At 43.1% G+C, this 14,979-nt stretch overlaps 1 protein-coding gene across 1 annotated transcript in view; it reads left to right on the forward strand.

Moving 5' to 3' along the window:
* The window catches only part of LOC149432926 (uncharacterized), a 123,695-nt gene that overhangs the window by 94,986 nt on the left and 13,730 nt on the right, over nucleotides 1–14,979 (forward strand). The window contains exon 15 of the mRNA XM_089664801.1: nucleotides 12,642–12,745. Within this exon, the coding sequence (XP_089520927.1) occupies nucleotides 12,642–12,745 (104 nt within the window). The remainder of the gene's footprint in view (nucleotides 1–12,641; nucleotides 12,746–14,979) is intronic.

Below are 14,979 nucleotides of genomic sequence, written 5' to 3' on the forward strand. Positions count from 1 at the left end.
TGCAAAAGTGAATATAAATTGCCACACAAGTTGTTAAGACATCAGATGTTTCAGACTGAGTAGAACAAATTTAATTTCAGCTGCTCAGTTTGAGTTTTTGAGGATGAAAAGCTCCTCTGTTTATTTTGTTAGTGGCATGCAATTTCAGGATTGTATTCCCAACCGGGGGCGGACTGACCATTCGGAAACTCGGGCGCTGCCCGAGGGCCGGGGTCAGTGAAGAGCCCCGTGAGATGCCCCTGGTATCTTTCAGAGGCTTTTTTGGGTTTGGTTTGAGTGTGGGCGAGGACACAGGGGCCCCATGATCCCCTTATGCCTGGGGGCCCCATGAGTTGTCAGTCTGCCCCTGTTCCCAACTTTAACCTCTGTTGCTGGCATGATAGACTGTAATATGGTGTCATTAGTATCATTGCTTTTTTTAATCGACAATCTTTGAATGATGTAATGGTGAAGTCTATCATTGGACGTCACCACCCCGCCTCTCTACTTCATCCAATCAAAGAAGGCTTTGTACCTATTGAACAAATTCAAGCTATTTCAAAATGGCGCCCTTGCCAAGCGGCTAAACTTTTGTATTCACAATGCAGCCGGGCAGCAGCTTCAGCACAGGACCAGGAATCCAGTGGGGATCGCTGTAGTAGTGGTGTAGTAGCTGTGCCTCTTACAAGGATCCCACAGCTATGGAACAAACATACTTCCTATGGTCCAAGCTAGACCAGTGTAACTACCTAAAAATAAACATTGTTATAGAAAAATATCCATACCGGGAATTATTCTTTAAGGATTTTTTAAAATAAATATAGAACTGGGTTAGGTAGGTTTTTTTTTTTTAGATGTAAATTGTGTTTTAAATATCTGCCTGTTTTTTTTTTTTAATTTATAAATCATATTGTTTTTATTTACATGATTACATGTCTTCTTTAACCCCTCACCTCCCGGGCACTTCTATCCCCTTCCTTACCAGGCTAATTTTCAACTTTCAGTGCTGTTGCACTTTGAATGACAATTGCACGGTCATGCAACATTGTACTCATATAAAATGTTTATACATTTTTCTCACAAATAGAGCTTTCTTTTAGTGGTATTTACTCACCGTTGTGTGTTTTATTTTTTTTGCGCTATAAACAAAAAAAGAGCAAAAAAAAAAAAGTTTCCTTGTTTCTATTATAAAATTTTGCAAACAGGTAATTTTTCTCCTTCACTGATGTGCGTTGATGAGGCTGCATTGATTGGCAGCACTCATGGGCACTGATAGGTGGCACTGATAGGCAGCACTAATGAGGTGGCACTGATAGGCAGCACTAATGAGGCGGCACTGATAGGCAGCACTAATGAGGTGGCACTGATAGGCAGCACTGATAGGCGGCACTGATAGGCAGCACTAATGAGGTGGCACCGATAGGCAGCACTAATGAGGCGGCACTGATAGGCAGCACTAATGAGGTGGCACTGATAAGCAGCACTGATAGGCGGCACTGATAGGCAGCACTAATGAGGTGGCACCGATAGGCAGCACTAATGAGGCGGCACTGATAGGCAGCACTAATGAGGTGGCACTGATAAGCAGCACTGATAGGCGGCACTGATAGGCAGCACTAATGAGGTGGCACCGATAGGCAGCACTAATGAGGCGGCACTGATAGGCAGCACTAATGAGGTGGCACTGATAGGCGGCACTGATAGGCAGCACTGATAGGCGGCACTGATAGGCGGCACTAATGAGGTGGCACTGATAGGCGGCACTGATCGGTGGTACTAATGAGCTGGCACTGATGATGGGCACTGATAGTCGGCACTGATATGCAGCACTAATGAGGTGGCACTGATAGGCAGCACTAATGAGGTGGCGCTGATAGGCAGCACTGATCGGTGGCACTGATGAGCTGGCACGAATGATGGGTACTAATAGTCGGCATTGATAAGTGACACTGCTGGGCACTGACTGGTGGCATTGCTGGGCTGCACTGATGGGCACTGGTGGGTGACACTGGTGGGCACTGATGGGCACAGGTGGGTGGCACTTCTGGGCACAGGTGGGTGGCATTGCTGGGCACAAATGGGTGGCACTGCTGGGTGGCACTGCTGGGCACCGATCATCAGGGCACTGATAATCGGTGCCTATCCCTGCTCTGACAACTGCCAGTTCTCGGTAGTACTTTCCTCATGCTCTGACAGCGTGAGGAAAGTGCAGCCAAGAACCGGCAATTGCATTTCACGGTGATAAGCGTGTCATTGGACATGGCTGATCATGTGGTAAAAGGCCGCTGTGATTGGCCTTTTACCACATCACATGATCAGCTGTGTACGTAGGACACATCGATTATGGAGATCGCCAGGTGCGCCCCGGGGATGCGCAGGTGGATACGTTCTGGGAGGACGTCGTATGACAGCCTCCCAGAACTGTCTGGCCGCAGTGCAGCTGTCATTCGGCTACCTGTGGTAGGCAACCGGTTAGAGTAACTCCACTTTTGTTGAGAAAAACAAATTCTCCCCTTTGGCTGTTTAATGTACATTATGAGGATTTTAACAAACTTTGTTGCAGATTCCTTCCTTTTGTTATTCTGGAGAAATAGCTGTTTGTTTGTCTGTGTCCATGTGCAGAGTGATGCTATATGGGAGGGACTTCATAATTATCAATCAGCTGCTGCATCAGCAGGGCTCTAATGCAGAAAATTGCGGGTCTGCATCCCTTTAGACGTGATTTCCTATTGGGATTACCTCACCAAAAACAATTTTCAGGGTCTGTATCCCTTCAGACGTGATTTCCTATTGGGAGTATCTGACCAAAAACAATTTTCAGGGTCTGTATCCCTTTAGACGTGATTTCCTATTGGGAGTATCTGACCAAAAAAAATTACAGGGTCTGCATCCCTTTAGACATGATTTCTTATTGGGTGTACCTCACCAAAAAAAAATTTCAGGGTCTGCATCCCTTTAGATGTGATTTCCTATTGGGAGTACCTCACCAAAAAAAAATGTCAGGGTCTGCATCCCTTTAGACGTGATTTCCTATTGGGAGTACCTCACCAAAAAAAAAAAAGGGTCTGCATCCCTTTAGATGTGATTTCCTATTGGGAGTACCTCATCAAAAAAAAATGTCAGGGTCTGCATCCCTTTAGATGTGATTTCCTATTGGGAGTACCTCATCAAAAAAAAATGTCAGGGTCTGCATCCCTTTAGACGTGATTTCCTATTGGAAGTACCTCACCAAAAAAATGGCAGGGTCTGCATCCCTTTAGATGTGATTTCCTATTGGGAAGTACCTCACCAAAAAAATGGCAGGGTCTGCATCCCTTTAGACGTAATTTCCTATTGGGAGTACCTCACCAAAAATGAAATTTTTGTTGCAGGGGATGCCTGAAATCTGACTTGTATCTTACAGCCAATCACACAAGCTGGAAATGATGTTTCTAGGGGGCATTCTGTGTACAGAACACCTCCAGGTAGCCATATTGCATTGCATTTTACAGAAAATTACAGCGCTGTAGATTGAAAAGGAAATGTAATTTAAAAAAAAATGAATTTACAATATGACTCGGGTCACAATTGTATGTGCTGTACTGTTTTTTATTTTATTTGCTATTTTTTTCCCACAAAAGTGGAGTTACCCTTAAAAGCTTTGTATTTTTTTCATACTGCATTCTTCATAGTCCTCATTAATTATATAGCATGTAAATGAAAATGATGCTGCAATGAATGCATTCCTCAAAGCTGTGTTGTATCAAAAAAAATACTGTGAAACCAAATAAAAATTTGATTGCAAAAAAAAAATATAATTTTTTTTTGTGCTAGTCAAGATTTTTTTTTAGTATCTGCCGAATTCACACGTCCTAGCTACTGATAACAGAAATGACGCCACTTAAGATCGTGCGTTTCCTCTCTGCGGATTTCATCCTAATCTTGTAAAAGTCCAGAGAGAGGCAGCAGAAGGAAGAGATCAGGTCACACTCAGGGGATAAAACACATTATTTATCCATGAGATTTAGATGACCCTGATTACCTGATGGATATATTTAGCTCCGCTTTACTGCAAACCTTCTGTTTTAAATATCTGCCTGTTTTTCTTAGAAAAAAATATATTGTTATGATTTTTTTTTTTTTAGCATTATCATGAATACTAGCATTAGTGAGAGCAATGGCAGCAGGATCAGCAGTCATTTTATTCATTTTTACATTTTTTCTGTGTCTGGTGATTGTTCTGTTATTTTATCTAATAATATTATTACACCAGTTTTTTAAGGAATTTTTATTGATTTTCAAAGTTTTATACAGCAAAAGAAAAGATGAAGACATCAAACACTGCACAAACCAACACTTCCAGTCCAGGCCATTTTTAGCACTTTTTGTTCAATTTTTTTTTGATAGAAAAGCACTTAGAGCCCCCAAACATTATATATATATTTACATATATATATATATATATATATATATATATTAAAGCAGATTAAAGCATTTTTTTTTGCTAGAAAAGTACTTAGAACCCCCAAACATTTATATATATATATATATATATATATATATATATATATTATATATATATATAATATATATATATATATGTATGTATATATATATATATATATATATATATATATATACACAATTTTTAAATCAGAGGCCCTAGGAAATGAATTGGTGGGTGTTGAATTTTTTTATGCGACACGGTATTTGCACAGCGGTTTTTCAAACGCAATTTTATGGGAAAAAAATAAACTTTTCTAATTTTATTGCAAAAAAAGCACAATGCATAACCCATTTTTTTTTAAAATATAAAATATGACGTTATGCTGAGTAAATACATACCAAACATTTTATACAGCACAAGAAAAGATGAAGACATCAAACACTGGACATACCACTACTTGCAGTCCGGGCCATTTTTGGCACTTTTTGTTTTTATTTGCTAGAAAAGTACTTATAACCCCCAATCATTATATATATATATATATATATATATATATATATATATATATATATATTTTAAAGCAGAGGCCCTAGAAAATAAATTGGTGGGTTTTGAAATTTTTTTATGCAACACGGTATTTGCGCAGCGGTTTTTGAAACGCAATTTTATGGGAAAAAATAAACTTTTTCTAATTTTATTGCAAAAAAAGCACAATGCATAACCCATTTTTTGGTAAAATATGACATTACACCGAGTAAATAGATACCAAACATGTCGTGTTTTAAAATGTAAACATCCTTGTAACAGCAATAGGCATGTGACAGGTACTCTTTATTATTATTATTATTATATAGTATTTATATAGCGCCAAAGGGTTTGCTCAGCGCTGTACAGTAGCGAGGGGGACAGAACATGAGACAGGACAGAAACAATACAATACACGAGGGGTTCGAGGGCCCTGCTATTTCGAGCTTACAATCTTTATGACGAGATCTGGGGGTCTATAAGACCCCAAATCCCTCCTCTGCACTTAAAAGCATTCAAAAACACTAAGATCTGCGTTTCTGAATGATTTTATTTTTAAAAAATGGTGCTGTTTACTTCTGAGGAAACCGGAAGTGATGTCAGGTCATGGAGAGCCGATCAAAGCCGATCCTGGCTTTATTCCGGTCAGCCGGCGCAATTGAACTCAGAAAGGAATCCATTGCAATACTTTGGGGTCCACTTATATCGTCCTGTATCATACCTGCGTACTCTCAGTCTTCTCACTCTCTGACCTCTGGCCAAAAGAGTGCATGAACCAGCTTCCTATTTACATCTTCTGCATATTATCTGCCTTTATTATACATCCTTACTGGTAAATAATGTCATTACTGAATGACGTCAGTAGACAATGTTGCAATATGTGCGCCTCATAAAGAAGTATACCATTTCCTTCTGGATAAATGACATCATAGGGAATGCCTTGGGATCGGGAAACTTTGGTTAGAGAGTGAGGAGGTCGAAAATGAAAAATGCTGGTCTGAAAATAATGCATTTAGGCAGCAGCCATTGAGAAACTCCATTGAAATCCTGACAGGTCCGTGGATGTCTTTGACCGCCCAACGGTGCCTTCGCTTTATTTTTAATACGATATTTAGGGGTTGATTTACTAAAACTGGAGGGTGCAAAATCTGGTGCAGAAACCAATCAGCTTCCAGTTTTTATTTTGTCAAAACTTAATTGAACCAGCTGAAGTTAGAAGCTGATTGGCTACCATGCACAGCTGTACCAGATTTTGCACTCTCCAGTGCAAATCAAACCTTTAGTAACATAGATACAGAAGGTCTCTGCCACGGTCAGGGGTCAGGCTCGGAGACCAGTAGCTATAGCAGTAGAGGTTCCCACCGACCAGCTGTATAGGAACACAACCAGGTCACACTTGAGGATGACGCAGGCTCGCCCAAGGTGCCGGGTCTAAAAACTAGCCGGTATTCACCAGAGCTTCTGATGGTGGAGATGGGTTTTGCTGCGTGTTAGTACCAGGGTGCGGTCCTCGGGATTGCTCCACCAGGAGGTGAGCATGTCGGACTCAAGTAACAGATATAACAGGTAAGGATCAAGCAGAAGCATAGGCACTAAATAAGCCAAAGGTTGGAGTTTGGGATCAAGAGGAAGCGTGGTCGAGAGACAAGCCAAGGGATGGTAACAAGTGGTTGCAGGTTGGGATCAAGAGGAATTGTAGTGGACGAACAAGCCAAGGGTCAATAATGAGTGGTAGTGGAGATAAAGCAAAGGAGCAAGATATTGGATGGAGAGAGCACAAGAGTACAAGGCAAGATTGACTAAGACAGTGGTCTCCAAACTGCGGCCCTTTGCTTGCCTTTATCTGGCCCTTTATTTGACACTATTCCTTCTACTGACACCAACAATGGGGGCATGATTCTTGACACTGGCACCAACAATGGGGCACTATTCAAACCACAGAAACCAATGATGGGCACTATTTGTCCTACTGACACCACCAATAGGGGCATACGTCTTCCTACTGACACCAATGATGGGGCATTATTCCTAAAAATAGATGTGGCATTGTTTACCCCTGCTCATTTTCTACTCCCACTGACCACAGTCTGGCCCCCCTACACTCTGAAGGACAGTAAACTGGCCCCTTCTTTAGAAAGTTTAGAGACCCCTGGTGTAAGAGATCTCAGGTGGCTCAGCAAGAAGAGCAATTGCCAGACACAGCAGAGGTCCTGGGTTCAGATCCAGATTCTGACAGCCTCTCGAAACTTGTGAGTCTGCCCATACCAGTGTGAAGCTTTTCATTGACCATGAGGGAGGCCATACAGATCTTTCTTCAAGATCCATCCAGAACCTCATTGTGATTTCATCCAGGGCCAGGGATCAACAAAAACCTTTATATTCTACACACAGAATTGAAAATAAAGCAAATGTTTACTGGAGGAGCCAACCTTCCCCAACCCTCCATGGGGAATGGCACAGACTTTAATTCAGTTTTACTTTATAATGGAGGTCAGTGACCAAACCTCAGCCTTCTAATAGGTAGAATAATAGCTTAATCTATAATTCTTGAAGGCAGCCCTCTGTCAGCAGGGGTATTCTTAAGGGCTCCTGGAACTGCAAAATAAATTGTTTAGAAAAGTGTATAAAAGGATAAGAGCACCACAGATTTGTACTATGTCTAGTAAAAGTTTACACATCATGACAACAGGTCGCTGGATATATAAAATGCGCTTCGGGGGCTCCCAGTTTCCTTTACTATCGCCAAGGGGTGTCAGGCATATCCCCAAGGGTTTCTGGAGGTGTCAGAACAGTATATCACAGGATTACAACACCATAGGTTTGTCCTATGTCTGGGTAAAGTATATTTATCTGGACTACAGGTAACAGGATATATACAGTTGTGGCCAAAATTATTCAACCCCCAATGCTGTAAAGGGGTTTAGGGACTATAGTGTACATTTGGAATTGTATTCAGAATCAAATCCTACAAGGACGTTGTAACTACCCAAATGCAACTAAAATGACATCAATTGTTTATGTAATACAGTAGTAAATGGTTCTTATGTGGTTTCTTCATTGCCACAATTATTCAACCCCTTAAAGACTACCACTCTGAAGAACAGAGGTTCATACAGGTGCTTTCCATCAGGTATTGAAAACACCTGTGGATGTCACCGAGCAGCAATCAAGCATAATAAGCACCAATTAGGCAGCTTTAAAATGACTGTGATACTCAGCTCCTTCTAGACATTTACTGGTGTGGTTACAAACATGGTGAAGGCAAGAGAATGGTCCAGGAAGACAAGAGAAGAGGTGATTTCTCTTCACAGGAAGGGCAATGGCTATAAGAAGATTGCAAAGATGTTAAACATACCAAGAGACACCTTAGGAAGCATCATTCGCAAATTCAAGGCAAAGGGCACTGTTGAAACGCTACCTGGTCGTGGCAGAAAGAAGATGCTGACTTCGACTGCTGTGCGCTACCTGAAGCGTAGAGTGGAGAGAAGTCCCCGTGTGACTGCTGAGGAACTGAGAAAAGATTTGTCAGATGTGGGTACAGAAGTTTCAGCCCAGACAATAAGACGCACACTGCGTAATGAAGGCCTCCGTGCCAGAACTCCCAGGCGTACCCCCTTGCTGTCTCCAAAGAATAAGAAGAGTCGACTGCAGTATGCCAAAAGCCATGTGGACAAACCACAAAAGTTGTGGGATAGTGTTCTGTGGACTGATGAAACAAAATTAGAACTGTTTGGGCCCATGGATCAACGCTATGTTTGGAGGAGGAAGAACAAGGCCTATGATGAAAAGAACACCTTGCCTACTGTGAAGCATGGTGGAGGGTCAATCATGCTTTGGGGCTGTTTTGCTTCTGCAGGTACAGGGAAGCTTCAGCGTGTGCAAGGTACCATGAATTCTCTTCAGTACCAGGAGATATTGGATGGAAACGTGATGCAGTCCGTCACACACCTGAGGCTTGGGAGACGTTGGACCTTTCAACAGGACAATGATCCCAAGCATACCTCCAAGTCCACTAGAGCATGGTTGCAGAGGAAAGGCTGGAACATTTTGGAGTGGCCATCGCAGTCACCAGACTTAAATCCGATTGAGAACCTCTGGTGGGACTTAAAGAAAGCAGTTGCAGTGCGCAAGCCTAAGAATGTGACTGAACTGGAGGCCTTTGCCCATGAAGAATGGGCGAAGATACCCGTAGATCGCTGCAAGACACTTGTGTCAAGCTATGCTTCACGTTTAAAAGCTGTTATAACTGTAAAAGGATGCTGTACTAAGTACTAAGATTGAATGTCACTTGGGGGTTGAATAAAACTGATAATGCTGTGAGCACAGAAAAGACATTTGTGGTTATTTCATTATAACTGTTATGTTATATTTGTCTGACCTACAAGTGCCTCTTTAATGTAAATGTAAGCAAGATGACTGAATGATCAAAAGCAATGTCAAACTGGCCAAAACACTCAATTTCAGTGGGGGTTGAATAATTTTGGCCACAACTGTACAACGCATTTCGGGGACTTACAGCTCACTCTTCATTATGCTCCCAAAGCAGTGTCCTGTGTCCCCCACAGTAGTGTCCTCTGCTCTCCACAGTATTGTCCTCTGACCCCTACAGCAGTGTGCTCTGCCCCCTTCTCTTCACCCCCCAACAGTAGAGGTCTATGCTCCCATAGTATTGTCCTCTACTCCCCACAGTATTGTCCTCTGACCCCCATAGCAGTGTGCTCTGTCCCTTCTCTTCACCCCCCAACAGTAGAGTTCTATGCTCCCAAAGCAGTGTCCTGTGCCCTCTTTCTCATCATCCCCCCACAGCAGTGTGCTCAGCCCCCTCCCCCCAAAGTAGTGTCCTCTGCCCCCCCCCCACAGTAGAGTACTCTGCGGCCCCACAGTAGTGCCCTCTGCTTTCTTCACATCATCCCCCCCACAACACACACGAATAGAGCAATCTCCTCTACTGCTCTCACCTATTCAGGTGTGCAGCACAGCGGACAGCAGGAGGCAGCGTAGTTCTGGACAGAGGGCAGGAGCTGCCGGAGTTAACTTTTCACATTAACAAGCTGGTGATTGGTTGTTAAGATCCCTGTGTGTCCTAGCAACCAATCACCTGCCGGTCAACTCCTGCTCCCACCCTCATTCCTGAACTATGCTGCCTCCCGCCCTCCGCTCCAGACAGTAAGGTCCTGTGCCCCCTTCACATCATCCCCCCACAGTAATGTACTCTGTCCCCCCCCTCGCAGTAGGGTCATTTGCCCCCCCTTCACATAACCCCCCCACAGAAGTGTTCTCTGCCCCCCCCTCCCACAGTAGAATCTTATGTCCTCCTTTCAAATCTCTTTCCACAGTAGTGTCCTTTGCCCCCTCACATCATTCTCCCACAACAATGTACTCTGCTAGTAGGGTAATTTGCCCCCCTTCACATCACCCCCTACAGAAGTATTCTCTGCCCCCCACAGTAGAATCCTTTGTCCTCCTTTCAAAGCACTCCCCACAGTAGTGTCTTTTGCCGCCTTCACATCATCCCCCCCCACAATAATGTACTCCTCCCCCCAGTAGGGACATTTTCTTCGCTTCACATCACCCCCCACACAGTGTCCTTTGCCACCTTCACATTATCCCCCCACAGTAGTGTCCTTTGCCCCCTTCACATCACCCCCCACAGTAGTGTCCTTTGCCCCCTTCACATTATCCCCCCACAGTAGTGTCCTTTGCCCCGTTCACATCACCCCCCACTGTAGTGTCCTTTGCCCCCTTCACATCACCCCCCACAGTAGTGTCCTTTGCCCCCTTCACATCATCTCCCCACAGTAGTGTCCTTTGCCCCCTTCACATCACCCCCCACAGTAGTGTCCTTTGCCCCCTTTACATCATCCCCCCCATCATGATGTACAGTAGCTCTCACCCGGCACAATATTGGCACTATGTGTCCTCTAGGTGCATCTCAATATTTGCCATTTTGGTAAAGTCCGGTCTATCTAGAGGGGGGTGACTTTGACGCGGCTGGCAAGTTTGGAGACGGGTTGTGACAGATGCAAGCTAGGATTTATTTTTTTTTTGCAGTTTGCTAAAACGTTGCATCTTCCGAAACAAATAGTTTCCAAATTTCTGTCCTAACAAACTGCCTTTAGCTTCATCTCTCCGTACCCAGACCAGACATCGGGTAGTATTGAGCAAACTTGGTTTCTGCATTCTCCTTGAAGAGCATTTGCCTGATGAGATGGTCACTTAACAGCGACTCGCCATCGATCTGCGCGTCCCAGGGGAAGAACGCGGTACAGAATATGACTTATTAGCACCAATTATACTGGAAGTTCCTCTAGTAGTTAATTAAGGAAACATTGTAGACCTCTGATACTCTTCCATATAAAACATCACGGTGATTTGTGAAGGTATCAGACTACCAGATAGATTTCATAAAAGCTGAAATATAAAGACGGGTAATTAGTGTTCATCGTTGGCCATCGTGATCCATTATGGTTTCCACTATACCACCGGGATGTCTCTTCCTGATTTATATGTGTGCACCGTGATGATGTAGTGTTGAGGGCGGAGCAGAGACACAATGCACCTTTGGATTGGTCACAGACCCCCAAACATTCATGGAGGTCTGCCCAATCCTGGGTCACAGACCCCTAAAACATTCATGGAGGTCTGCCCAATCCTGGGTCACAGACCCCCAAAACATTCATGGAGGTCTGCTTAATCCTGGGTCACAGACACCCAAAACATTCATGGAGGTCTGCCCAATGCTGGGTCACAGACCCCCAAAACATTCATGGAGGTCTGCTTAATCCTGGGTCACATACCCCCAAAACATTCATGGAAGTCTGCCCAATCCTGGGTCACAGACCCCCAAAACATTCATGGAAGTCTGCCCAATCCTGGGTAACAAACCCCCAAAACATTCATGGAGGTCTGCCTAAGTCTGGGTCATAGACCCCCAGAACATTCATGGAGGTCTGCCTAAGTCTGGGTCATAGACCCCCAAAACATTCATGGAGGTCTGCCTAATCCTGGGTCACAGACCCCTAAAACATTCATGGAGGTCTGCCCAATCCTGGGTCACAGACCCCCAAAACATTCATGGAGGTCTGCTTAATCCTGGGTCACAGACCCCCAAAACATTCATGGAGGTCTGCCCAATCCTGGGTCACAGACCCCCAAAACATTCATGGAGGTCTGCTTAATCCTAGGTCACAGACCTCCAAAACATTCATGGAAGTCTGCCCAATCCTGGGTCACAGACCCCCAAAACATTCATGGAGGTCTGCTTAATCCTAGGTCACAGACCTCCAAAACATTCATGGAGGTCTGCCCAATCCTGGGTCACAGACCCCCAAAACATTCATGGAGGTCTGCCTAAGTCTGGGTCATAGACCCCCAAAACATTCATGAAGGTCTGCCCAATCCTGGGTCACAAACCCCCAAATCATTCATGGAGGTCTGCCCAATCCTGGGTCACAGACCCCCAAACCATTCATGGAGGTCTGCCCAATCCTGGGTCACAAACCCCCAAAACATTCATGGAGGTCTGCCCAATCCTGGGTTCAGAAACAGAATTGCTACAATTACAAAACTACTAATTAGAGGTTACATCTAGAGAGGCCCCTGGAGACTTTGGAACGTTTTAATTTCTTTAAATGTGGTACTAGTTATGTCATTTGAATGCATTTATCTTCTGCGTTGTGGAATCTGTTCTGATCTTTTTTTCTCTTTGCAGTTTTATCCAAGCAGTTGGAGACAATAGATCAGTACCGGAAGTCATTTAAGGCCAAACACCACAAAGCTTCAGCGAGTGAAGAACGATTTTTAAAAGATTTGAAGGTACTGATGTGCAGAACAGTCAGTTATTTTACAAAAGGTTACAAACAACATAATAATAATAATAATAAAAATAAAGCTTTCTGTCTTCATTAGATACCTTATTTTACACTCAGTGATGTCATCACTGGGCCTCTAGGTCTCTCCCTGCAGTGCAGGCAGATCATGGCTGGTGGGAGGGGCTGGCAGGGTGCTGCACATAGCTTCTTGAAAACATCACACCACCCTGCCTCAATACTCCTCTCAAGAACCCTCAGTCCTGATGCAAGCATGGCTATTGGGAGGAGTTATGCAAGTATTAACATGTTTTGATGGGTGGGTGTCAGTCTGGAGGAGTGGACGTTCCTAGGCAAGCTACTTTTGCATTTGCACATGTGATGCTGAGCCTACTTGATTGATAGAATTGAAACTCCATTGCCATTCCATTTGTGTGTACTTTTTTCTCTTTCTACCCTCCTAGTTTTACAAATAATTATTTCATAAATGAAAAAGGATTCCCAAGGCACAATGGCATTGCCAATTTCTGTAACATTTCCCTTTGTGTTTTTGAGTTTTGTGCTTTTCTCTATCTACCATTCTCTTGCCCTTTCTATGCAATCTTAGTTTCACCAATAAATATTTGATATATGAAAAAGGATCCACAAAGTACCATGGCATTGCCACTTGCCAGAGTTAGTAACATTCCCCTTTGTTTTTTTTTAGTTTTGTGTCTATTTTGTCTTTCTTTCCTTTATACATTCTCAGTTTTACCATTAAATAGTTTATATATGAAAAAGGACTCCCACTGCGCTATGACATTCCCCTTTGTTTTTTTGAGCTTTCTGTCTATTTTGTCTTTCTTTCTTTCTCTTCTTAATACAATCTTAGTTTTACCAATACATATTTAATGTACAGTGGGGATCGAAAGTTTGGGCACCCCAGCTAAAAATGTGTATTAATGTGCATAAAGAAGCCAAGGAAAGATGGAAAAATCTCCAAAAGGCATCAAATTACAGATTAGACATTCTTATAATATGTCAACAAAAGTTAGATTTTATTTCCATCATTTACACTTTCAAAATAACAGAAAACAAAAAAATGGCGTCTGCAAAAGTTTGGGCCCCCTGCAGAGTTAATATCTTGTACTGCCCCCTTTGGCAAGTATCACAGCTTGTAAACGCTTTTTGTAGCCAGCCAAGAGTCTTTCAATTCTTGTTTGAGGTATCTTTGCCCATTCTTCCTTACAAAAGTCTTCCAGTTCTTTGAGATTTCTGGGCTGTCTGTCACGCACTGCTCTTTTAAGGTCTATCCATAGATTTTCAATGATGTTGAGGTCAGGAGATTGTGAAGGCCATGGCAAAACCTTCAGCTTACGCCTCTTGATGTAATCCCCCGTGGATTTCGAGGTGTGTTTAGGATCATTATCCATTTGTAGAAGCCATCCTCTCTTTAACTTCAGCTTTTTCACAGATGGCCTCAAGTTACCATCCAAAATTTGCAGAAATTTTATTGAATCCATTTTCCCTTCTACTCGTGAGATGTTCCCTGTGCCACTGGCTGCAACACAACCCCAAAGCATGATTGATCCAACCCCATGCTTAACAGTTGGACAGAGGTTCTTTTCATTAAATTCTGTGCCCCTTCTTCTCCAAACGTACCTTTGCTCATTCCGGCCAAAAAGTTCCATTTTAACCTCATCGGTCCACAGAACTTGTTTCCAAAATGCATCAGGCTTGTCTATATGTTCATTTGCAAAGTTCAAACGATGATTTTTGTGATGAGGACGTAGAAGAGGTTTTCTTCTGATGACTCTTCCATGAAGACCATATTTGTACAAGTATCTCTTTATAGTGGAATAGTGGACCACAACTCCAGTGTCTGCCAGATCTTTCTGGAGGGATCGTGCAGTCAAACGTGGGTTTTGAATTGTTTTTCTCACAATCCTGCGAGCTGTTCTGTCTGATATTTTTCTTGGTCTTCCAGATCTTGCTTTAACTTCCACTGTTCCTGATGACTGCCATTTCTTAATTACATTCCGAACAGAGGATATTGACATCTGAAAACGCTTTGCTATCTTCTTATAGCCTTCTTCAGCTTTGTGAGCGTCAACTATTTTCAGTTTCAGTTTTCTAGACAACTGCTTAGAAGAACCCATGGTGCTGATTGTTGGGGCAAGGTCAGATGAGTCTGGGCATTTAAAACCTTTGAGATTGACATCACCTGGTCTTCCCAGACGATGATTGAGAACAATCCATGAC

Source organism: Staurois parvus, unplaced genomic scaffold (assembly GCF_062004578.1).
Source record: "Staurois parvus isolate SC_StPar_1 unplaced genomic scaffold, SC_StPar_1.0 ptg002046l, whole genome shotgun sequence".
Taxonomy (NCBI): Eukaryota; Metazoa; Chordata; class Amphibia; order Anura; family Ranidae; genus Staurois; species Staurois parvus.